Source organism: Oryzias latipes, chromosome 22 (assembly GCF_053564925.1).
Source record: "Oryzias latipes strain Hd-rR chromosome 22, Olatipes_Hd-rR_3.1".
NCBI lineage: Eukaryota > Metazoa > Chordata > Actinopteri > Beloniformes > Adrianichthyidae > Oryzias > Oryzias latipes.
In genome coordinates this window covers 18,689,616-18,713,217 of record NC_136258.1, presented here as the reverse complement: position 1 = coordinate 18,713,217, position 23,602 = coordinate 18,689,616, and the positions used below count along the sequence as shown (strand labels likewise).

The 23,602-nt window shown below is 39.6% G+C and overlaps 2 protein-coding genes across 4 annotated transcripts in view; one reads left to right on the top strand and one right to left on the bottom strand.

Moving 5' to 3' along the window:
• The window catches only part of bahd1 (bromo adjacent homology domain containing 1), a 33,644-nt gene extending 21,496 nt beyond the window's left edge, over nucleotides 1-12,148 (top strand). For all 3 annotated transcript variants that reach the window (XM_011490338.4, XM_023951434.2, XM_078940324.1), the window contains exons 2-7: nucleotides 1,363-3,028; nucleotides 6,487-6,875; nucleotides 7,119-7,278; nucleotides 7,361-7,440; nucleotides 8,177-8,268; nucleotides 8,359-12,148. In XM_011490338.4, coding sequence (XP_011488640.1) covers nucleotides 1,486-3,028; nucleotides 6,487-6,875; nucleotides 7,119-7,278; nucleotides 7,361-7,440; nucleotides 8,177-8,268; nucleotides 8,359-8,551 — 2,457 coding nt within the window. In that variant the 5' untranslated portion in view covers nucleotides 1,363-1,485 and the 3' untranslated portion in view covers nucleotides 8,552-12,148. The remainder of the gene's footprint in view (nucleotides 1-1,362; nucleotides 3,029-6,486; nucleotides 6,876-7,118; nucleotides 7,279-7,360; nucleotides 7,441-8,176; nucleotides 8,269-8,358) is intronic.
• Nucleotides 12,149-19,725: 7,577 nt separating this feature from the next.
• Nucleotides 19,726-22,866, bottom strand: prlh2r (prolactin releasing hormone 2 receptor). Its single transcript, XM_004082540.5, has 3 exons — nucleotides 22,730-22,866; nucleotides 21,187-22,079; nucleotides 19,726-20,191 (listed from the first exon to the last, which is right to left on the bottom strand). The coding sequence occupies exons 2-3, from the start codon at nucleotides 22,075-22,077 to the stop codon at nucleotides 19,865-19,867; spliced, it is 1,218 nt and encodes a 405-aa protein (XP_004082588.1). The 5' UTR covers nucleotides 22,078-22,079; nucleotides 22,730-22,866; the 3' UTR covers nucleotides 19,726-19,864.
• Nucleotides 22,867-23,602: the final 736 nt, after the last annotated feature.

Here is a 23,602-nt window from a genome sequence, read left to right as displayed (position 1 = left end):
AATCTCACAGCAATAATTCTCTTGTTTTTGTTGTTGTTGTTTTTAAAATGTGGAACTCATCCAAAATAGCCTTCTTAATGGAAATTCCGTTTTCCCACCAAAGCCCAATGGCCTATTTAATAATTTTCAGGAAATTGAATCAGGTCCCGACCGAAATTTAATGGATTCACATGAACTGCAGCGGAAGCAAAACTCTGCCCATGGTGTCACTCTGACTTAAAAAAAAAGCAGTAAAAGTCACATTATCTGTCCCTGAACATTTAAAAAATTATGTAGATGCCTGCTTAACTTTCTTTTCATTTGGTTTGGTTTAAATTTTCTAAAGGAGCACCGTGCATCTTGCAAACATTTTGAAGCAGAATGGATGGTTGCATCAATCAATCCGGACACTTTAACAGAACTCCGTTTAAAATGACATCTATAGATTTTCTTTTAATTATAATTGATCTGTGCCTGAAAGATGCTGTAGTGTTTAAAAAAAAACAAAAACAAAGATCACCCAAAATATCATTTTGAATTTAACATGTAAAAAATATTTATATAACCTGATGTGGATCAAATATATTTGAATTTCAATTAAATCAGGTCAGGAAATCACTCAAATTTTCTTAATAAAGTCCCACTCCGATTATTGATGATTTTGCCGTTTTTAGCCAAAATCTAAAAGTCTTTGTCGTTTTCTATGACATAGTTTCTTCAGAGCGGTAAGCGTTCATTAGAAATTCCCCTCTGAGTTGTGGGCGGGAGTGCTGGTGCAGAGCAACCCCACCCCCCCTTTTACTTCCCTTTTGATGAATACTCGTAGCAAAGAGCTTGTGGCCCTAACCATAACCCTCTTTTTCAAAGGGCATTTGTTTCATCTGCTCCCGATTCGCAATCATTTCAATAAAGAAATACTCAGAAATGGATTTTTGCGCTTAATTTTTTCCCCCATCACCAGGGAAATACTACAGAAACATGTTAAAAACACAATTTACATTTGAGTGGGTTTTTAAAAATATGAAAAGAAACTTTACATATCATTTTAAATTATGTTCCTTTAAAGAAAAACAAAAAATCAGTATTGAATCAATCATAGACTTTGTTTTTTTAAATTAATTAATTCAGGAATCGCTCAGCCTTTCTCATTAACAGACTAATTTTAGCTCCTCTATCTAAGTCAATACCATAGATTTTAGACTTTCCGGTGTTTTGGTTTCAGATTTCTGTGCTGATTATGGAGAAGAGGGTTTTTCCAAGATGATAATATTCTTTAAACATGCAAAAATAAGCCACAAACTATGCATAACCAAATACTCAATGAATGTAGATCTTCTCTCTTGTGTTCCTTTATTATTAAATGTCCATTCTGTGTCTCCACAGAGAGTTTATGGATGAACGTGATGATCCATGACGATCCTCTCTAGAAGCTCTGTCTGAGCCAAAGCGCATCTGGATCCCTTGGATGACGAGCTTTTAGCCGATCTGCTCGCTCATGCTGAGACCATGGTGAAAGCTCAGCGGATCCAATCAGTGACTTGTGGAAGGCCACCGAAGATGAAGGGAGGCAAGGAGAAGAAAAATGGCAGTGATGGAGGTGCAAGGGGGAAGAGTGAGCTGAGCGGGAAGAAAAAGAAAGACAAGAAAGACTTGCTCCGCCATAGAAGGAAGGCTGGTGCGGGAGGCAATGGAGGCGCCATAGCCTGTTGTGTTCTCCTTACCCGCTTGGAGGACAAAGGAGTTGTTGGGAAGGACAAGAATGCACCAAAAGCTAAAAGGCAAAAGAGCTCTAAAGTCAAAAAGAAGGTGTGCTTGATTCACAAAATGACCAAATCTGGACCTACAAAAACCAACCAAACCGGCGCCACACTAGCTGAGCCCCGTAGACGGAGGATGGCGTCGCTCAACGCTGAGGCTGTAAACAGTTTGCTGCTCTACAGAGACAGCTCCCTCATGGCAAATCTCCCCAAGAAAGGCCAAGAGGGTCCAAGTACAGATCTTCCTGAAGCCAAAAAGGATTCTTTGGGAGATAAATCAGCCCTTAAATCAAGACCCAAAAAGCAATCATCCACTCAGGCTCAAGAGATTGACTGGTTGAGTTTGTTCGCTCCGACTCCGCGGCGTCAGGCTGGCCTCACCGCCGCGACGCTTCTCAAGCTCACCAGCACCCAGTATGGAACCAAACGGCAGAAGAAGGTGGAGTCAAAGCCAGGGGATAAACATGAGCTTGCACCAGCCGCAGGAGACGGCCTGGATGGTATGACCGCACGCGAGGAAAAAACCCAGACCAAAAGACGAACGCATCCTAAACGCGAGGAGCAACTAAAGCACAGACAACAGGGCACAAAAGAGCTGGTCCAGCAGAGCTCCACTGTCGGCTGCTGCGGCGTGTGCAAGACGGAGGTTCTGGATCAGGAGTGGAAGATTGCTGCAGGTGGACAGGGTTGCCTCAAACACTCTTTCCATTGTGGATCCTCTCAGGGCTTCTCCTTTCAGAAGATCAAAGAGGAGCAGGTGGAGACGGAGGTGTCCGCCTGCTACTGCTGCTCCCAGGAGCGGTGTGTGGAGTACTGTCACAGGATGGCCCTCTTCCTGGACGACAAGACCTTCAAGGAAAAGGAGGAGGGCCCAGTGTCGGAGGTCTTTCACCACCATCACCACCACCACCATCACCATCACCACCACCACCTTCAATCCCCTCATTCCGTAGCCCACCCAGCATCCATAACTATCAACCCACACGCCTACACCTGTTTCCCAAGCTACTACGTCCACTTCAGCCACCCGGACACTCCGCCCTCCGCCATACCGCCCCTTGCTCTATGCCCAAGGAGCAGCAAGAGGCCCAAGCTGCTGCCTGGCACAGGAACACCACCTTCAGGGATCGGCCATCCGGTGTACTGCTGCGCTTCTGTGGAGGCGTGCTATGGAGAGCCCTGCAGGATCAAGGGCTACTCTGCATATTCCAATGTGATTCCAGCCATTACCAGAGGGGGGTGCCCCTTCAGCCCTGGGGACTGCACCAAATGTAGTGGGGGCTTAAAAACAGGTGAGCAGAATAATCCATCCGTTTCCTTTTTATGAGATACAAGTTCTTATCATAGGTTTCTGTTCAGCAGTCCTGGACTGTCAGGGCCCCATTGTTTTCGCTATTGTTCTTTCTTACCGCGTCTTTGAGCAAAAATGTCATATGTTCAAAAACCCATTTGTTCAAATCCACAAACAAAACCAAAACACGTCAGTAATGTCTAAAAGAAGTTTTGAAATTATTATGGTATGGCCACAGGACCTACAGCTTGGCGACTATTTTGTGGCAAATTGTTAGATTTGACAATTTTCGTATTACCCTGCATTATAGGAAAAGACCATGTCTTTCTTTGAACGATCTGTGCTAAACTTAACACACGCCACCAGGTTACCTTTACAACCACCACCGAATATTCAGTCACCTTGACCTTGAGAAAAAGCCGCCATCTCGAATTTAATCAAAACCACTAGTGCTTTATACAAATTTAAACCCTCCTAGGGATTTTGATCTATTGCTTCCTAACTGCTTGAACATCATTGGGAAGCTACTTGGGGGGGTAAAAAATATTTGAATTAGAAGTTAGTAGATTTTCAACATTGTTATTCGCATTGCCAACCCTCAAAAGTGGCTTTCCGCTGTTGCTCGCACATTTTTTACCAGGATATTGTCAAAATTTAATACATGAATCCCTGGCTCAAGATGAACAGAATAACATGACACACAGTATGAACATATTATGAATGTGTGCATTGTTGACAAAAACTCTCCGTTGCCAAGGAAATCCAAACGTTTACTTTTGCTGATTCTTCTAAAAATTACATAGACATGTTCGTCACCCCCTGGTGACCGAAAAATTAGATGGTTGCTATGGAGATTAAACCGACAGAAAAGCTTCCATTTTGAAAAGGTGTCATGAATGTGCCAGGCTAAGAAAGGCAGAAATGGAGACTGAAGGGCCTGAGGCAGCCGTTCAGCCAGTGAGATGAGGGGGTGGGGGGTGGGAGCAGGTATCACCTGTGGGTCGTGAAACACAGCTCGTTTTAATTTAAGTAGCTCTTTTCAAGAAAAGTAAGTTAAAGTCAGATTTGAATTTTTTCAGTTTTCAAATTAAATTAGATTTTTTTTTTATACATACTGCTAAAACGGGAGAAGGCTTTTTTTTTTTTTTAGGTCAAAAGAGCGTGAAGTTTAAAGAAAAATGTCAAGACAAGAGGCTCAGACCGCTTATGTCTCTTATTGAATGCGGGTCACCTTGCGCTGAATGCGAGTCCTGTGCAGCTGGGAGCTAATGAGCAGCTCAAGTGTCGTGCTCAGACGCCGTGTTCAAAAGAGCGAGAACGGGAAAGCTGTGCGGCGGGAAAACACCAGCCGGCGTGTGTGATCATTTTAAGTGCTTCTCTTGAACCCTTGGATGCTTTTTCTGGTTCCTGCAGCCTCTGTGCCACAGCAGGAATGACTATCTCTGTGAAAAGAAGGGCTCTAAAAACCACATAAAGTAAGGCTTTTTTGGTTTCACGTCAGCGTTATCAGCAAACACCTTTGCTCATCCTTTACTCTGACAAATCTGATGTGGAAGGAGCCTGTGGTCCACCCGCTCAGCGGCCTGCCCTTTTCTCAGCCCGATTAGTTCCCTCCTCATTACTGTTTGTCTCAGTTTTGGCGCCGATCCTCTTAACGCGGCGGCTCAATTAGAGGCGCCTCCGGAGATACCAACGAACCAGGATTTGATTCATCTGCATAATGTGGCTTTCATGCCCCCACACACATACGCCCGCCTCTAGATGCAAGATTTGAAGTTCTTCCCCTGAGGAAGACACCAAACAGAAACAATTTCATAAGACTAAAGTGAATACATTTCATTACAAAGCGGCTCGTTTGGGGAATTTCTTGTAAAGCGGCGGATTTCAGAGCAGCAGACTGTTCTGCATCAGAATGTGAGCAGCTGAGTAGGATGTGCTTTTAAGCTTCAAGCTAATAATTATTCAGATATTTATTGATTAAATTAATCTACAGAAAAGATAATCTATGGCATTCTAAACACAATCTATTAACAATTTTTGCAAGAAATTTTAGACAAAATGAGTATTAAGTTGTAATACTTTAGATGGTTGTTAGATCCATTACTTTAATACATTATCGGTTTAATTGAACACCTGAACTGATTTAAAGTCGTCTTTATTTACAGCATACTCTTGTTAACTTGTACAAAATTCAGATATGGCTGACATAACGAGGGTTATTTGTGGTCAAATTTAGATGTTAAATCTGAACATATCAGTCAGCTTTTTGCAGTTTGGAGACTTTTTGCTGCTCCACTCTTGAATACCCAATCGACCCACGGAGCTTGTTTGTGACATAGGAAAAATATGCTGAGTGGGCTACAAGCTCCCTGCGCTGCTGCAGATCCATGTATGTCTTCGTTTTCCTTATCTGAGCTGGAATTTGGATCAAAGCTGCATGGTTCCAAAATTGCTCGCCATTTTTTGTCGTGCCACTAATGTTATGTTAAAGGTGTGAGGGGATCTAAGCTAGAGGAAGAGCGTGTAAATAGATGATGGGAATTGGTGGCGGGCTTACACTGTGACAACAGTGCTGCCTAAGAAGATAATTTTCAATTGGCTACTGCCGCTCTGCAGAAACTATGTCTTAGAAAACAACACCGTTTTTTAAAATTTTGGCTAAAAACGGCATAAGCATAATTAAAAGATAGAATGGAACAGTTTCAAGATCGATCAAAAGATGATCAGAGTTGAACTTTAACACCGGAGATTGCCTGTCACACCAAAGGAACACACACCCTTTGATATATTGAAACTGCTGGACTGTTCACTGGATCAAAGTAAATCGGACAATTCTGTTGGCGAAAAGCTTCTTTTCTCCACGACAGAAATTGCTGATCGACATCGATTGGATAAGGACCTCGCTACTGTGTCGAACTGGTACATCCAAACAATTCTGAAGACTTCTGTCAATTTTTGTTCCGCACATCCGAGACTAGGTCCCGGGGGCAGCAGTCGAAGCAAAGATACCACCCCTTTCCTCTTCATGCCCTCTTCCTCCACCCCCTCTGGGAAAACCCTAAGGTGCTCTGAAGCCAGCTGTGGGACGTAGTCTATCTGGCGTGTCCTGGGTCGTTTCCCAGTGGAAAAAACGCCAGAGTCCCCCCAACTGGTTCCTCTCAATGAGGAGCAGCAGCAGCTCTACTCGAGCTCTCTCCGGATGACCCTCACCCTAAATATAGGGGGGCGCCCAGCCAGGTGTTATCCCAGGTGGCCTTTTCAGAGGGTGCTTTGATGTTCATGCCAGGTGTTTCAGCGCTGGTGTGATATTTTTTGTGTTACTTAGGTATTGAAGGTTAGAACTGACCTCATTGTGGCATATTGGGTTGCCCCTGTATCATATACCAAGTAAATGTTGTCTTTTTTTTCTTTCTTTAATATCAGATTTTGAAAAAAATCTTTCTTTCTCTGTTCTCTCAGATGAATACCCATCAGCCATCAGTGACCACCACGGCCCCTCGTCTGTCCCCATCTGTCCAAACCCCAGAATCCTCACCGGCTGCCCAATTCCCGCCGTGCCTCCTGCTGGCCAGTCGGTGCCCCACATTCAGACCCCCTTGTCCGACCCAAGCCAGCCTCAGCCTCCGCTGCATGTGGCCAAGGAGTGTCCACAGAGTGCCAAAACACCCAGCGGGTCCAGGTCTGGTGCACGCGGCAGCTCCTCTGTGAACAGGGACAAGAAGCAGAAGCTCAGCTCCACCAGCCCTGCAGGGCAGGCCAGTGGCAAGCAGCCCAAAGGTGGCCGCCCCAAATCCACCAACGGCTGGAGGTCCGTTGGCGTCCCCTTCGAGAAGGAGGTTTTCACTGTGGTAAGTAGAAAAAGGAGCTTGTGAGCAACTTCCGAAAACAGCCGCAATAGCGCTATCCAAATTACTTTTTGTGAAATTTGGCCTCACCGTCCCAGGAGAAGTCCTGGGATGATTTATCACACCTGCTCCATTCTGACTCTAGGAGCCAGCCGTAAAGCTTTTTTTTAATCAGCCATCTGACTATCAAGGCGTGTAAGCTTTTCAATCTAACCAGCCTAAGCAACTTCCTGCCTGTGTTTGCAGGGAGAGGAGTCTCCAGTACTGAGAAAATGTTTCGAGGGAATCCGCAGGAAAGGGGATCTGATCCGGGTCAGAGACACCGTTCTGCTGAAGTCCGGACCTAGGAAGAAGTCCCTTCCTTACGTGGCAAAGGTTTCAGCTCTGTGGGAGGAGCCAGAGTCAGGTACAAAAAAACAACAGCAGTGACAATTTTGTAAAAAAATAAATCGAACGCAAAAAAATGAAAAACTGTTCATTTTCTTTAGGAGAGCTGATGATGAGTCTGTTTTGGTATTACCGTCCAGAACACACACAGGGAGGACGCAACCCAAGAATACATTGTGAGGTAAGATGCTGCTGTTTGTAATCCCTGTTAGCATAAACACAAGTAGCCAACAAGTAATTATTGAAAATACCTTAACTACACGTTAGAATGGCTGAGAGACTTTTCGTTTCTAACCAATGGTTTGTCACAAAATGATGTGGCTGTTTGGTCCACGCCAGCTTGATTCTTCAAATTGTTCCCTTTGTTGGTGAAAGTAAAATTCTAACAGCAAAATAGCTAATAGATTAGTTGAATTATCCAATTTGGGGAGAGTTTGTGTGGATTTTTATTTTTCACTTTTAAATAAGTTGCTTATGTGATTGTGTGACATTTTCAGTTTGTTCATTCAGTCCAAAAGCAAACTAAATTCAAATAAAGCTGTAAAACAACAAATAATGTGACATTAACCTTCCAATTAAGTTAAAACAGTCCATACTACATCAGTTAATTTATTTAAATTATAATAAATTAATAAATTATATTTCTACAAAAAAATTACATAAAAAATTGGACTCTAAATGTTTCAAAATGAACTTTATATCTGCTTATTTTCAATTGAAATGAAAATCTTTTATGTTTGATCATATTTGGACATCATTGCTGGAACAAAATAGAGTCATCAATAAGAGTCATGTTACAAATAAAACCACAAGTGGGACAAATTAGAACACAAACAACAAATGCTTTTATGCAAAATAAATTGGTTAAACCAGATTTTAGATATTTTCTTCTGTCTAACCTGGTGGTCTTCTTGCAGAATGAAATCTTTGCATCTCGCCATCAAGACGTAAACAGTGTGGCTTGTATTGAAGACAAATGCTATGTCCTAACATTGGCACAGTATTGTCGGTAAGAGCTCTTGTTTTGTCTGCTATCTCTTTCTTTCAGTGTTCTTAAGTGTTTCTAATGGTGATGTGTGTGTGTGTGTGTGGTGTCCAGATTTTGTGCCTTGGTAAAACGCCGTAGGGAGGGCGTAGGCGAGAGCGCCACCTCCCTTATGGTGCCACCCGTCGTTGGAAATGCCATTGCCACCCACCACTGTGTGCCCGATGACGTCGACCCAGACCTGGTGTACTTCTGTCGACATGTTTATGACTTCCGCTACGGACGCCTTCTCAAAAACCTGCAGTAATCTTTAACAGACAGCAAATCCCGTTGCATCGCATGAAATCCCGTCACTATGGTACCCACATCCATATACTATAGCTACCTACTGCAAAGCGTGTAAGGTTTGGAGCTTCTTTTTGCTTTGAGATCCTGCATTTATTCTTACATGTCACAAATGTGTTATTTAATGGTCTGACATAATCTAGAAGAGTTCAACATGGCAGTGTCTTTCTCATACACGGTTCCACTGTTGTGGCAGCTGAGTGAAGAACCTGCTGTAGAAAACCACTGCTGTAGCGCGTAGAAATGTGAGAATCGATAGAACCGCAGTTGATGTTAGCTGTGAGTAATGCTGTTCTCTGGCCGACGGAAAACAGACTTGAGTTTCTCAGTAATGTGGTTGAAGTAATGAAAATGTGAGGCGCGTCTTGGTACACTGGCTTTTATGCGTAGAGGGGGTAAAAGAAAAAAATCTCAGTAGAGCTCATCAGCATTTCTGGTATTTTCAACTGATAAAGGACAGTTATGCTTAAATCTCTACATCTCACTGATAATGAATTATGTTAAACAAACATTAGTGTTATTTTGAGGACATTGACTTTATTCCTCTTTACAGTTGATGTGAAGTCAGTCTGCTGTTGGAAGCCTAGCACAACTTGTGGCCTCTAAAGCTAATGGTTTTGCTAGCCTACATGAACAACTTACTGTAAAAGATGAAAAAAACTCATTGTACGGTGGCCCTGAAGTACACATCACTCAATGACAAAAATATTTAAAACGTCACGACGACAATTTAAAAAAGCAAAACAAATATTTAAAAAAAATGTGCTTAAAATTTGAGAAAACAAAGCAAAATTCCAGAAACCAAATCGTAAAAAACATTTCGAAAAGCAAAAGTAATTTCCAGAAATCAAAACAAAACCAGAAAAGGATTTATGGGACATTGCTGAATGGATGATGGTGTTAATCCATCTTTTCTACTAAAAATTCCTTAAATCCCTAAAAATTCCTAAATTGTCGTTGTAATCTTTCAAATGTTATTGCGTCCAGTGATTTGTTGATGTGATTTGAACTTCAGGGCCACCGTACACATTCACACTAAAACAGTTCCATCTTAAAACATATTCATTCTGATGTGTTGCCGTGTAACATTTCCTTATTAGCAGATAATGGAAAATCTTTCAATTAGTTGCAGGTTGAAAATGGCAGTTCAGTGTTAACTTGGACGGGTAAGAACCTCAAATTTTACCTGCTGTATTCACGTCTCCATTACTTTTCGACAGTCTTTTCCTGTCACTTTAATGGTCTGCATTAAATCATTGAAGTAACCCATTTTTTTATTTAGATAAAAACAGATTTCTTTTCTCTTTATAAAGTGCAAAACAGGCAAGTTTGAAGTAATTATTGAAATACAAGTTTTTAGAACATGACTTTTGATCTAGTAACATGAATTATGGTCATACAGTTTGATGAATGAACAATGTTTGAACGAGGACTCGCACCATAAAGTCAAAAATCAATTTTAAATGTGGCTTGTTACTTTTTTTTTCTTTTTAGTTTGTGCAAACAAATAACCAACCACTCCATTCTGCATGAAGTCGTTTTAAGATGAAACTGCTGCATGGTGGGTGTTTCCCCCCTGAACAATTACCAGTTTCCATCATAGTTTCTTTTGCGGCGTATGTGGAGGTCGGTTCAGTTTACTCCACATAGAGTCAAATGAGTTAATAATTCCTATTAAATTAAGTCTCGATCTCATGACCACTGATTTAATCTGTTGATAGCGAATGCTGATGTGCGGAAGGGGTTTTGTTAAATGACTTTCTGGGAGAAAATCCAATTTCCTGTCACATTTACTTTAAAAAGCACCTCGGCAAGGATTTATTTAATGAACATGCACTTAAAGAAAAAAAAAAACAAAGCACAGGATCAAGGGGGTTCCAACAAAGAAATACTTTGTGTGGAAGCTGTTCGCTGGAGGTATGATATTTGTCATAATCTTGTACATTTGCATTTAAATACTGGTTTGGTGTCAGACGGCCTCAGGTAGATGGCGTTGCTTAGCCACTTCTGTGCTTGTTTCTTCACTGACGAGCTGGTGAAGTCATGTATTCGCTGTAGCATTTAGATCTGTGATGACTTGTTCCTGCGTTGGAGAAAAGATGCATATTTATTTCTGTATGGAAAACATATAATTTATTCTCAAGAGATGATGTTAAAGAATAGAGTTTAAGAGGAGTAGCTTTCATTCCTATTATTAAGCTAAAAAGGACGTTTTTTCTGCTTGTTTGCAAAGTCAGGGATGAAAAGTGAGTCACTTACAATAGCATTTCTGTTTGATCTGCTTACCATAGAAAATCCCATCAAATGTCACATCGGTGAGCAAATTTCAGGACATCTGTACAATGTTGAAGGACACGTGTAAACGTAGATACTTCATCTGCAGGACCAACATTTCCTTTTAGCTTTTATGTGCTTCCTTTCATCCTTTTTTCATGTGTTTCGATTAAAATCAATCATGTTTTGTCTTTTTTTCAAAAAAGGATTATTTTAAAGGATTTGCACCATTGACCTGTGATCTTGATCCTTCTGCCTTATTCACAGCTTTTTCATTTAGGGAGCATGTACTTTGCGTGGGGTTACAAAGCTGACAACAGCAGAACTCTGTCCAGATCCCACAAGCTCTTCAGGGTTCTGTGCGGGTTTTTTTTTCTATAAGTGACACAAGTCAACACTCCTTTCATATTTTGGTTTTCATTTTATTTTGGAAAGTTTCATTCTTCCTTACTTTAAAATCAGCCAACAAGTTAAAAAAAAGCGAGTAATTAGAAGGCATTTTTGCTGATTTGATTTGTCAGGAATTTAGTATTTTTGACAGTTTTATTGTTGTCGGGCTCACAAAAAGTTCTTACAAACACATGCACAAGAACTATATTAATCCTTGTTTTAGCCTTTGGCTTTCCCAGAATAGAGATGTCATGACAAATCATGTTTTTCAAGGTTGGGGAAGAGCCTGGGATTTCTTTTTATTTTTTAGACAGTTTGACATTGGAGACAGCAAAATGTATTTGGTTTATTGTTGTGTATTTTTATTCTTTATGCAACCCCACCAAAGCAAAAAAATAAATAAAATAAAAAATTAAAATTCCTAAAGCCCACCCTTATGTGGTAGAGACCTGCACACACCACACATACTATGGCCTTAGTAACCCCCCCCACACAAAAAATATTTAATCAAGAAACGGTATGTGATACTAATGTCTTAAATGGTCCTCTGTGCCTGTTCCCATTTACCATACTTTTTCCAGGAGTTTTCCATTCAAAGAAGGATTTTGTGTATTTTCTTGAATGCTTTTTTTTCTGTTTGTTTTTGAAATTTGAAAACCACAAATATTTGCACCAAAAAAAGCCAGAAATGTTGAAAAGTTTCATTCCCAGGTGTACTAAAACCTGAACGTTGGCTCTTTTTATGTGAATTTATAATTTTATTCTTTGCATGGATCTTTTGGAAACTATCTTGGAAATATTAATCACAGCACAGATTATTTGTATGGTTTCAAATGGACCTCTGTACCATAAGAAAATATTTAATTGTAATAAATAATATATGAGTTTGAACATATTTGACGTTTGTCGTATTTTAATCTTGTTCACAACTGCAGTAGCTACTGTTGTCCACATGGTTGTGCCCTAGTTTAAAAAAAATAATATTCGTGTTGGTTTGTTTTTAAAAAACGAACTTTCCTACATTTATTTAATGTAATTAAACATGGAAAAAGGAATAGACTTCAGCAAAAATTTTCATTGTGGAGATCAGGACGTCAAGTTTGAATTAGGTTTTATTGAAGAAGAATGTAGATTATTACAGACTTAAGGTCCATCTGCCACAATACACACAAAACAAATAAAAGATTTAAGAATAAATAAAAAAGCATCCATGATAGTACAAGTATAAAAATGGTGACATAGAATTACCAAGTCTCATAAACTTAAAAAAAGATAAACTATTACAGACCAAAAAAACTAAAAAAAGTTTAAAAAAAAGAAAAAAAAAGGTGACAATACCAAAACCTCCAAAAAGAGGACTGGAATCTAAAAGTGCTGTACCTTACATTGGTGATGTTTGAGATGATTTTATTATTTGAAGCGTTAAGGCGATTTAAAAAAAACAGATGAAATGTCTCAACAAAGCTTGAAGAGTATTAACTCTTGCACCAACAAACAAGCTGCTTGCACTGAACCACCGTGGCTGTTTTAATCAAATCTTTAGGGCATTATTATGGGCTACCTGCAGCCTCTTCATGCTGGATGCCCTATAGTTGGTCCTAGTTAGTGTACACTACATGCACACTAAATCTATTTATTATTGTGTTTCTTGTATTTTACTGTTTCCTGTATTTTGTCTTGTGCCGTCTTTTATTATTCTGTTTCTTTTACTCATTGCCTTGTGCACTGTTGGACTACCAACTATTTAACTGCTGCTAGCAGTTACGTTTGTTGTATTATTCTATTCTAAAATGAAACCTTGGAGTAAAAATTCTTCAGACTTATCATTTCAATATGTCATTTTACTTAATTAGAAGTAAAAAATTTGTAATTCAAATAATTAGTTTTTGTAGAAAAAACAGGAACTTTAAAAAAAACCTACTTGCATAAATAGGTGCTCGAAAGTGTATAAATACAAAGGAAAAATATATATATACACTGACCAAAAATACAAATGCAACACTTTTGTTATTGCTCCCATTTTTTATGGTATGAACTCAAAGATGTGAAACATTTTCCACATACACAAAATAACCAGTTCTCTGAAAGTCTAAGGCACACCTGTGCAATAATCATGCTGTCTAATCAGCATCTTTATATGGCACACCTGTGAGGTGGGATGGATTGTCTTGGCAAAGGATAAGTGCTGACTATCACAGATTTAGACAGATTTGTGAACAATATTTCAGAGAACTGGTTATTTTGTGTATGTGGAAAATGTTTCACATCTTTGAGTTCATACCATAAAAAATGGGAGCAATAACAAAAGTGTTGCGTTTATATTTTTGGTCAGTGGATATATATATATATATATATATATATATATATATATATATATATATATATATATATATATATATATATATATATATATATATATATATATATATATATATATATATATATATATATATATATACAAAAAACTATTATTTAATTTAACCAAAAAATTCCAGTTTGGTTAGATTTTTTTCAATAATTTAAAAAAACTACATTGTTGCAACATTAGTGAAATGAATTTTTAAAAAATCCAAAATTGATTTTCAAAATAATTATATTACTACATACAAAAACCACATTTAAAATAAATGTAAAAATAATTTTCTACAGTTTACAGGACTTCATGGGGAATCATGAATAAACTAAATAATAAGAAAAGAAAGTAATTTAAAATCTCCTTTTTTGGCTTAAATTAACTAAATAAAAAGAGTACGAAACTCATTTCTCGTTCTCGAAAGACCCGACATGCCGGGTAGAAGTCCTTCCGGCTGCGCCACATGTTCAAGCTGCCTGATGTCTGGTCTGAAGGTTCAAAGGCTGCAAAGGTCTCTTAAAAGTAATGAACTCAGTATTTTGTTGTTCAGAATCTGCCTTAAAGCTTAAAGGTTAAAAATTCTATGGTGAAGTTTGGAACACCAACATACCCAATTGTGCTCCAATCTAGAACATACTTTTAAAGAATGAAGTTAATTAATGCAAATGTAACCCCTTGCAACATACAAATGACAAGTTATGATTAAATCTTTGCCATGGATATTTTCTACTTTTGTTTTTTTTAAAGAAATCTTGTAAAGTTACAATCCACATGCAGAGGAAAACTAGAAAATAATCACTTCAAATGTCTTAAATGAAGAGTGAAGAGGTTCAAATCAATGTGTGTCGTTCAAAAGCTTCAACAAAAAGATTGAAGTGACGGGACGGCTGCTCTTTTGAGTCCTTTAAACATAGAATGAATGTGCTCTCACTTGGGTTTTGTAAAGCATCATGGGAAATCTGCTTGTGAGAGCTCCCTGAAAGGAGACAAACTCCCACCATTGTGATGAATATGGATGAAACCTCTGGTCTTATTCAAGCACCTCGTAAGCGGCGACTGTGAGGCAGAAGAGCAGCTTCTTCATCCCAAAGACCATGTCGTTTGATTAAGGATCTGCATCTTATTATGAAGGTTAGAGGTACAATGGTTCTCCACATATATACTCTTGCAACCATTTCTTTAACAAAACATTAAAAGTTTCTATTGATAAAAATCTTTATCAGACTGGATCGTTCCTATTGTATGACAACATAAAAGAAGACATTTTCTTTTCAAGCATCAAAGGATTAGTTGTTGCATAAAGCAAGGAGGTATAGAAAGAACTTTTTGTGTTTCTGTGTATATTTCACTGTCCTTAAAGTGCCGGCCATCGTTCTGTGGCAGAAAACTAGGTTAGAAGAGTAAGTGGGAGGTTTAGCAGGTCAATAGTAAAGTGTTTATGAAACTCAGAACTTTTTTATACTAAATGTTTGAGGAAAATGTGAAAACATGTCATCTGTAAGTGCTAAGAATTGATAGGAAAGTTATAGAAAAGATCAATAAGCTGCAAAAAGATGAAAAACTGTATTCTGACATATAATATAAACACATACTGACGTTTGCAGGGCTCTCAAGTCAGACGTTAGGAGAGATTGGAGAAGAGAAACCCTCTCCAGATGGATTTTTCTCTTTGACTGGTCGGTTGTGTGGAAACATCAGGGGAGCAGGTGTTTCTGCAGAGGTCCTGACATGTTTGAAATGACTCCTCTTTATTTTTCCCTGCTTTTTCTCCCCAGGTTGAAGAGTTTCTGTCATTTTTGTGGCGTCACCCTTCAAGGGAACCCATGTGCAAAGTAACTGTTGATGTGATGACTGAAAACACTGTTTTGTGTTTGCAGATGTGAATAGATTTGGGTTTTTTTTTATTCTGTCTGTTAAATTTTTTTGTCTTTAGCACAAAACAAATACTTTTTTTTGTGCTAATTCTTCATCAAAAAAAACCTTGGTTGTGCAGTTCCTCCTCGAGAGCAGGTGTTCCTCCTCCGCAGATGTTTCAATGATCTCTGTAAATCTTCTATAAATTCATTTTGTCTCTTTGTTTAACGTTTTTTTCCCCTCAAATCCTGGTTTGCCTTCTCTTTTCTTCTATTCCTACAATTACCATTACAGCTTCTACACTGCAAAAAACGCCCCGTAGAATGTAGTCATAGAATAAAATAAAATAAAAAGAAGAAAAATTGTCTTATTTTAATAAAAAGATTCCAGGGACTAAGATAGAGTTTCCCAAACTAAAGCTATGTGACGTCCATTCAAGAACGCACTAAACGGTAGTCTTGAACGTGTTTTTAGTCCATGGTGTTGATAAGCAGGGAGGAGAATCGTAAGTTGGGAAATGTCGTTTGGGAGCTGCCAAGTTTCCGTTAAGCAGAGAAAGTCAAACTTTCGGTCAGAATTTAAGTCCTGTATCAGCTGACCCACACCTGAAAGTTAGCGGATGTTAATGAGACCAAAGTTGACAGTAGCCGTGTTTTGCTGAGCAGCGGGACCAGCCGTGGTTGCCGGCAGGTTGGGTAGCACGCTGTGGTCTACAGTGCGTCCAGTGTTGCGATGAGGAAGACGAGTGGATGGCCAGGAGTGGATGGGTTCAGACGAATCCTCATGGAAGTGTCGACGAGAACCACGGTGAATGTATCTCCGGCAGGGTGGAAGCGGAGAGTCCGTCCAGAGGTGTAGCAGAGGTGGAGGAGCAGGGATGTGGAGGCGGAGCCAAAGGAGTTCAAATGAAGAATATAATCCCAGCTGCTGGATGATGGAAGAGCCAGAGGAAGATCCAGGTGAGAGCTGACCTGATATGCAGGATGGATGACCATATATCTGGTGGTTATAAGAGGCCAGGCACTGAGGATTGAGAGGAAGCTCCGAGCAAGAGGACAAGGCAGTCGGAGTTGGATTAAGTTGGTTTTTCTGTTTGTCAGAGCACAACAACACATTCCAAATATTCTGTTAACGAAGTGGATATCTTGCCTCAACACTCGCAGTCCCAAAAATCCAGAGAAGTCAAATTAGGTGCCTGCGTCCACCCAACCAGAAATCAGGATATATGAAAGTCTCGGTGTCATATAATTCCATCCACAAACAAGCCGCATTATTATTCATTTCTCCGTCATGATCTAGTTTTAAACAGCTGACACTGAATGAAGAGGGACGCCATCCATATGTCACCACCAAATGCGAGTCTCAAGATCAAGAATTTTAAACCTGGAAGTCTGAAACGTGCATTTATGCGTGTTTACATGGGATAGCTTGATTGTGCGCTGCTAAGGACGGCGTGAATGTAGTTTACGGTTATTTTGTTATTGGAAAAACTTTCCTGAGGATTTTCTGTTTTTGCAGTGAATGCTTGGAGTAAACTTTCTTATTTTTTCGCTGTACAAACAATCTGTGCAGAAGAACGCTTTTCACTTCATCAATCTCCCAGGAAGTTCAGATATTAATTACTCTTTATAGCTCAATATGATGTTAAAGTGTCACACTGCAGCTCGGCATCCCTTAAAAAATCGTTGTCTTCACAAATGGGGTTGAAAGTGAAGAACCTTTGCTTGGCTCTGACTCCTCAGATTAGTTCCGCTGTCTACTGACTGATGTAGAATAAAACTGGGTTTATATGTTCTACCAACACAATCTGCCGTTTCATGGTGCATTTTGGGAAATATCCTATCATTTGAAAACTCTCCTACTGCTGGCAGAATTCCATAAGGTGTCCTTTTCCTTCGTTTTTTTATTTTTATTTCTAGTCACTGCCAAGAACATCACGAATGATGTTCCCCTTCCACGTCACAGTCCAAAAGTTGACATTTAAACGTGCAACATATTTTTAAGCCCATGCTGTGTGTAATGAATGGTACAGCTGAGGTTGGAGGAGGAAAAAGCATCCACTAATTAAAAGCCAAGAAAGACCGAAATGTCAGTATTCACTTTTGTTTTGTTTTTTTGTGTTTGGAAACCTGCGTAAGTAGATTTGTTTTTTTTTTTTTTTTTATCATTAGTATTATTTTTTTAAATCTAATGATGGAAAATAAAGAGCTTCTCGTGAGTTTGTGGTGTCCTAAACCTAATAAAAGATTAAATGAAAAGGTGAGAAGGACAACAGAGGGCCCTTCATCTTCAGGAGGGACCAATTATTAGAACCCATAATGGTTGATTTTGCAGAACTTCCTTTGTCCCTAACTCCACTCCAGGATAGCAACATAACAAGCTCTAGCTCAGTCACAACCACTCTGAAAATCTTCCTTTGAACAATGTATCACGGACCTTCCAGGCCACTTCGTGAAACATTAGGGATGTACCAATTCACTTTAATATAGATTCAGTTCATGTTATAATTTGTGGTTGCTGATACGGTTCATTCTTGATACTAGTTCATTTTGAACTATAAGCTAAAATCCATTCAAGACATTTTTAGCCAGAACATTCTATGGTGATACCCGAGGTTTTAGCAGATCACTGTCTGCTGCAGCTGCAGAGCGACGAGTGCAAAAAAATTGTTAGACATTCCATGTCGTCTTTGGAGGTGTTGCTGTTGTATATTACTAAAGGCTTCAAACAATGAGCGACTTTAGTAAATCCATAACATTGCCACTGATTGGACCTTTATGATGGCTTCATCATTTTCTTCTCTGCGTTTTCTTCTCTGCAATCCACCATCACGTGTATTTTTCCCAACGTGCTGGCACTTGGTCATGACGTCACATGCAGAAAAAACTCATGTTTTGTTTAACGTCTCTATGTTATCGTAAATAAGCCTACCGTTCCTCAGTCCAAATTGTATTTTCCAATGTTGATATCATTTAAGATTTATTCCGTCTTGAAACAATTTTATGATGTTATAGGTTGTTTCCATTAGACTCAAGATGTCCACCACAACATGGTTCTTTGAATCAAAAAAAGCTGCCTACGTGGTTCTAAGTTCTGTCTAACAGGTTCTACCGTTGACTGCACTACAGAATTGTTGTGTGGTGTCACCCAGAGAAAATATCTTTATTTGGATGCAAGGCTCAATCCAAATAAAGTCGATTCAGTCGCCTTTTTTTTTTTTTGCGACAAGGACATCGCCATGTTGGAGCCAGACATCATCAGTAAGCAGTTGATTGGTTTGAGTTGGTCTGAGTCATGGTTTCTATGGCAACCACTCTTGCTAATCAGGAGTGAGACAACATGAGACTAAATACTTTTATTGCGGAATCTGATTGGTCCTTTTTATAACTTTAATAACTTGAACTACAGAAGAATATGATGAAAAAACAAAGGATGAGTAAGAGCATGTTAAATAAAGGTATCAGAGCAAGAATGATTATTCTGACAGGTATAATAACTTAGTAATAAATGTTGATTTCTCCATTCTCCATTCCTCCATTCTTGCTTCTTCGAGCCACCGGGTACCACCTTTTTAAAACACAAGGGGCGACGGGTCACTCAGTCCAATTCTCAACCCAACCACGCCATCTGGGTGTGGTGGATTCAGGCTACTGTTCTCTATAGTTCTTGTCTGATTGTCAATACGGTGAAAGCTGGAGGTGATGGATGTCTTGGTGACACCTCGGCTTTAAAAAGGACCACATATTTCTTCCCTTTCCTTCTCTAGATTGACTGATTATGAGGATTTCTTACTTCAATTTAAAATACTTTGCTGATAGTATAAATAATCCCACTTCTGACACCAACGTGAAAAAGGACAGCAGAAAGCGGCTTAACTTTGACAGCAACCATTTATTTTAAGCACATTAACAAATAATCTAAGAGATATAACAGAGTTGACCACATAAATAAAACATTTTCTCTTTGTAGACAGACAGGAGATACTGGGTTGCATTTCATATTGATTATTAATATTATATTATTCATTACTTTTGAAACAGATTCTGGTTGAGAAAAACATTAATAAATGGTAAATTATGTAACATTATCAAGCATAAATGTAAAATTCTACAACACTGATATATATTGGATGGAAAAAAAGTACAGTTATTTTTTTGTTTCTCATATTTTATCGGAAGAAAAAGGAAAATTTCGGTCAAATAGATGATATTTTAGAGGTGATCACATTTTAAATATACATATTTCAGAGAAATTGAAAAGATATTCGTTTAGACCTCAAATATTTTATCATTTCACTCTGTTAATTGTTCATTTTCAACACCTATCAAGACTTATAAAGTCTGAAAAGCAGAAAATTGGAGGTAAATGTATGCATGGTTAATGTCCCACTTAAAAAAACAAACTCTAGCTGTAGTTTTCCTGGGGAATCCTGTCCTGCATGGCAACACCTTGCAAATCGGCCACAATGGTGGAAGTGTAAAGGCGGGCCATTTTATGAGACATTGTCATGCTGCTTGACCCTTGACCCCGGTACTTTCCTTTTCCTCTCCTCTGAGACAGGAAGTGGAGACACAAGCAGGACAAGAATTTATTGTGCAACGAGGCGTAAATGAAGGGGTTGTAGCAGGCCGAGCTCATGGCGAGCAGGTGTGCGGAAACCTGGATGACATTTACGTAGTTCTTCCCCAGGATGGAAAAATCTGTGTCCAGGTCACGTATCAGGTTCACCACCTGGGGAGAAAAGATGGTTATCTGTAACAGAAAAGTGCAACTTTTAAATGAAATTATCAAAAGTAGTTTTTGAAGTGTTTTTCCTAAAGGGGAATAACTAAACTGCAATTGGTACTGAGTGGATTTGAAGTTCATTTTATAACATTTTTCTTCTAATGATACGTTCAAAAACACATGCGTTCTTGAACATGCCTTTAGCATTAAGTGTTCACAATGTGCAGGCAGGGAGGGGCTGTTTTTTTTCTTTCTACTTTTTACTAACGCATGTCCGCCACCTACAGTTGAAGAGGCTTGGTGTGAAATGTTGCAGCAGTATTAATCTCATAAATCTTGCTTCAGACTTTTTCTTTAACAGCTCAATTGCAATATATGAAAGGCGTGGTGTTATATAATTCTGGTTGGGCACAAACTTCTCTTTTACGATCAATTATCAAACAGTTGGCACCTCGGCATTCTGAAAAGCGACGCCTTCCAAACATTTCTACCAAATCCGAGTTTCTGATTGGTTAAAGTTTGTGCTGGTTAAACTTGCAGTGCGCATTCAGTAGCCGTGCGTTGTGTACGTAGAGCCTGAAAATGTTCGTAGAAACTTGCATAGCTATGTGTGATTGAAAGAGTTTTGATTGGTCAAACTTCAACCTGGTATAACTTGGAACGTGCATTCAATGGCAGCCCTTTTTGATAGTGTATTCTATGAACAGTTGTGGAAACTTGCGTAGCTATGCGTAAAGACAAACATTTTGAACGCAGAAGCTGGAGATGTGCATTTACGTACGTTTACATAGACTTTTCTTCTGAAGTGGCTGCTTGAACGTGCATTCCCAAAGGCAGTGTGAGTGTAGCTTCATGAGCAAAATATGCTTTGCAAAATCGATTTTTTAGTAAAAAGTATAAAGTAATTTCCCATGTAGTCCTTTATTTGTGAAAACAGGGTTTTTTCCTTGTTTAGGATGGTTAAATGTACTTTTTTTGATTAAATCTGGTTTATTGTGCACCTGCAAAGGGAGCCAGGAGAAGGCAAAACATAGAACAGACGCCAGCAGCAGACAGAACGTCTTCCTTCTTCGTCTGCTCCAGGACGCCCGTGCAGACCTCAGCTCCAGACAGGCGGTCAAACCGGACATGGTCCTTTGCTTCAAGTGATAGGAGATGGCGCAATAAGATATGGAGACGGCGGCCAGCGGCACAAAGTAGGAGAAGAGGAGGATGAAGCAGGAGTAAATGAGGCGGCCTCGCTCCTGGCCATCCCAGAACTCTTCGCACACGGCCATCTCCAGGCCTGCGGCGTGCAGGTCTAGGTAGACTGTGTGGAGGGCGATGGGTGAGGACAAACCCAAAGAGGACAACCAGATGACCACCACCAGACCCCAGCAAAACTTACAGCCCGCTCTTTTGCGGATGGGGTAAGCCACAATGATGTATCGGTCCACTGCGATGGCCATCAGCGACAGGACGGCTGCGTAGACAGCGGCAGACTGCATGATGGCGACGAAGTGGCACATGTGGTATCCAAACACCCACCCACGCCTGTCAAAGGCATAGGACGCCGTCAAGGGGACGCAGAAGACGCACATGACGAGGTCGACGAGGGCCAGGTTACTGATGAGGAAATTTGTGGTGCTGTGTCGTTTTTTGTTGTGCCAGATGAAGAAGAGGAGGAGGAGGTTCCCAGAGCACGCCACCAGAACCACGGCAGAGTAGAGTGGGATGAAGAGGAGCTTCAGGCTGATCAGGAAGTCAAAGCCAGAGAAGGAGGGGACTGAGAAGAGGGGCGGCGAGAGGAGAAGGTGTGAGGCGTTGCAGCAGGAAGAGAAGGAGGGCGGTGAGTCTGAGGCTGGGGAGGAGGAGTTCTGGGTGGATTGATTTAGCGCGCTTTTCCAGTCCATCGCTGCAGAGGCAAAATCAAATATACCTTTTACTGTCTTCATTCAAATGGCCTCCATTTATTTATCCTTCCTTTACTGATGTGGTTTAATCTTTAAACGTCTGCTGCTCCAGGCTTTCATTTTACTGATGGAAATCAAACCACATTTGCTCCAAAATTACCTCAATTTAGCAAATGCAGGTTTTTTTTCATAGCCTGAAATAAATTCACGTGTCAAAGGGTTAAATTAATCATTGGAGTTTTGAACAAAAAAGCTGACCTGAGATGTTCAGGAAACTAAATAAAAAACCTGTGCTGCACAAAACTATTTTTATTTTTCTGGCTCAGCAAGGCCAAGTAGCATCTTTTACCCTATTTTAAAACGTATTGTTTTCATAAAAATACTTCCCTTTATGTCTTTATGTTCAGATTTAAATTTTTCTAATTAATGCTTAATTATTTAGTAACCTCCTATCAACAATTAAGAACTTTCAAATTGGACATCATTATTTAAAATCTTTCCAATCTGTGAATCAAAGCAGTCTCTTCTAGCATGCAGAATGAACTACAATAGAATTAACACAACTGACAACTTGTTCTCAGCCAATTATGAATCAATTTTGAAGCAAGTATTTTCTAAATAAATGTGTGTGGAGGAAAAAAGAGAGAAGTACCTTCAGGAGATGTTGTCTTTGCTGAAGGGAGCCTCGCAGTGTTGCCGTCTCACCTCCTCACTGTGTCCCTCTCTGCTTCAGAATGAGGAGGTCTCTGTGTGTGACTGAGACCCACACAACAGTTTTCATTGTGTGAGTCATCTCCTTCAGGCGAAATTATATTCATGTCTTTACAAAACTCCTAGATTTAATTTATACATTAATTACAACCTTTTCTAAGAACCCCCTACTGTTTATTTTCTGAATGTTTTACAGCAAATCTTCTCATTGCGTGCCCCCTTTTTACCATTCAACACACTATATATGAGTGAATTTAAAATAACATGCAACACATAGATTCTAAGAGGCGGTTACAGCTCCATCAATCTGTTATTATCTGTGAGTTTGATCACAAGCACAGGCTGATCACAGTGCCGCCACACATCCATGAAAACAGGATCCAAATTGGCCCGTTGGAAGGCAAAACACGTTCTTTTTTTCTCCAGCAGCAGCGGCAAAGTAACTATTCCAAATACTTAACATTATTTAAGAACTGTTGGTGTCCTTGTCGGAGCCGCACAGCCGAGCAGCGTGAGGCTGTGACGCAGGAAGCCGACAAGAAGTGGCCAGTGCCCGACTTAATGGGCGTCTAAATTTAGAGACTTACTGTGAAAACAATAATTATCCAAATCAGGTCAATACTTAATGCCTTGAGGGGTGACATGATGATTATTATTACATTTTGTTCACTAAAGATTTATTCAGACAGATCATAAACCTCAGAGTATTTCACTTTTTTAAACCAAATCTTAAAGAAACACAAAATAAAAATAATACTGTAACAAATATTTGTATTTAATTCTACATGTGCGATGTGGTTTGTTCAGCGTCTTC

Excerpts from the sequence above, each read along its gene's own strand:
- prlh2r (XM_004082540.5), bottom strand. The coding sequence starts at position 22,077 with ATGGACTGGAAAAGCGCGCTAAATCAATCCACCCAGAACTCCTCCTCC. Across the intron at positions 20,192-21,186 it reads TCTCCTGGCTCCCTTTGCAG|GTGGTGAACCTGATACGTGA; the intron begins GTGCACAATAAA and ends TTTTCTCCCCAG.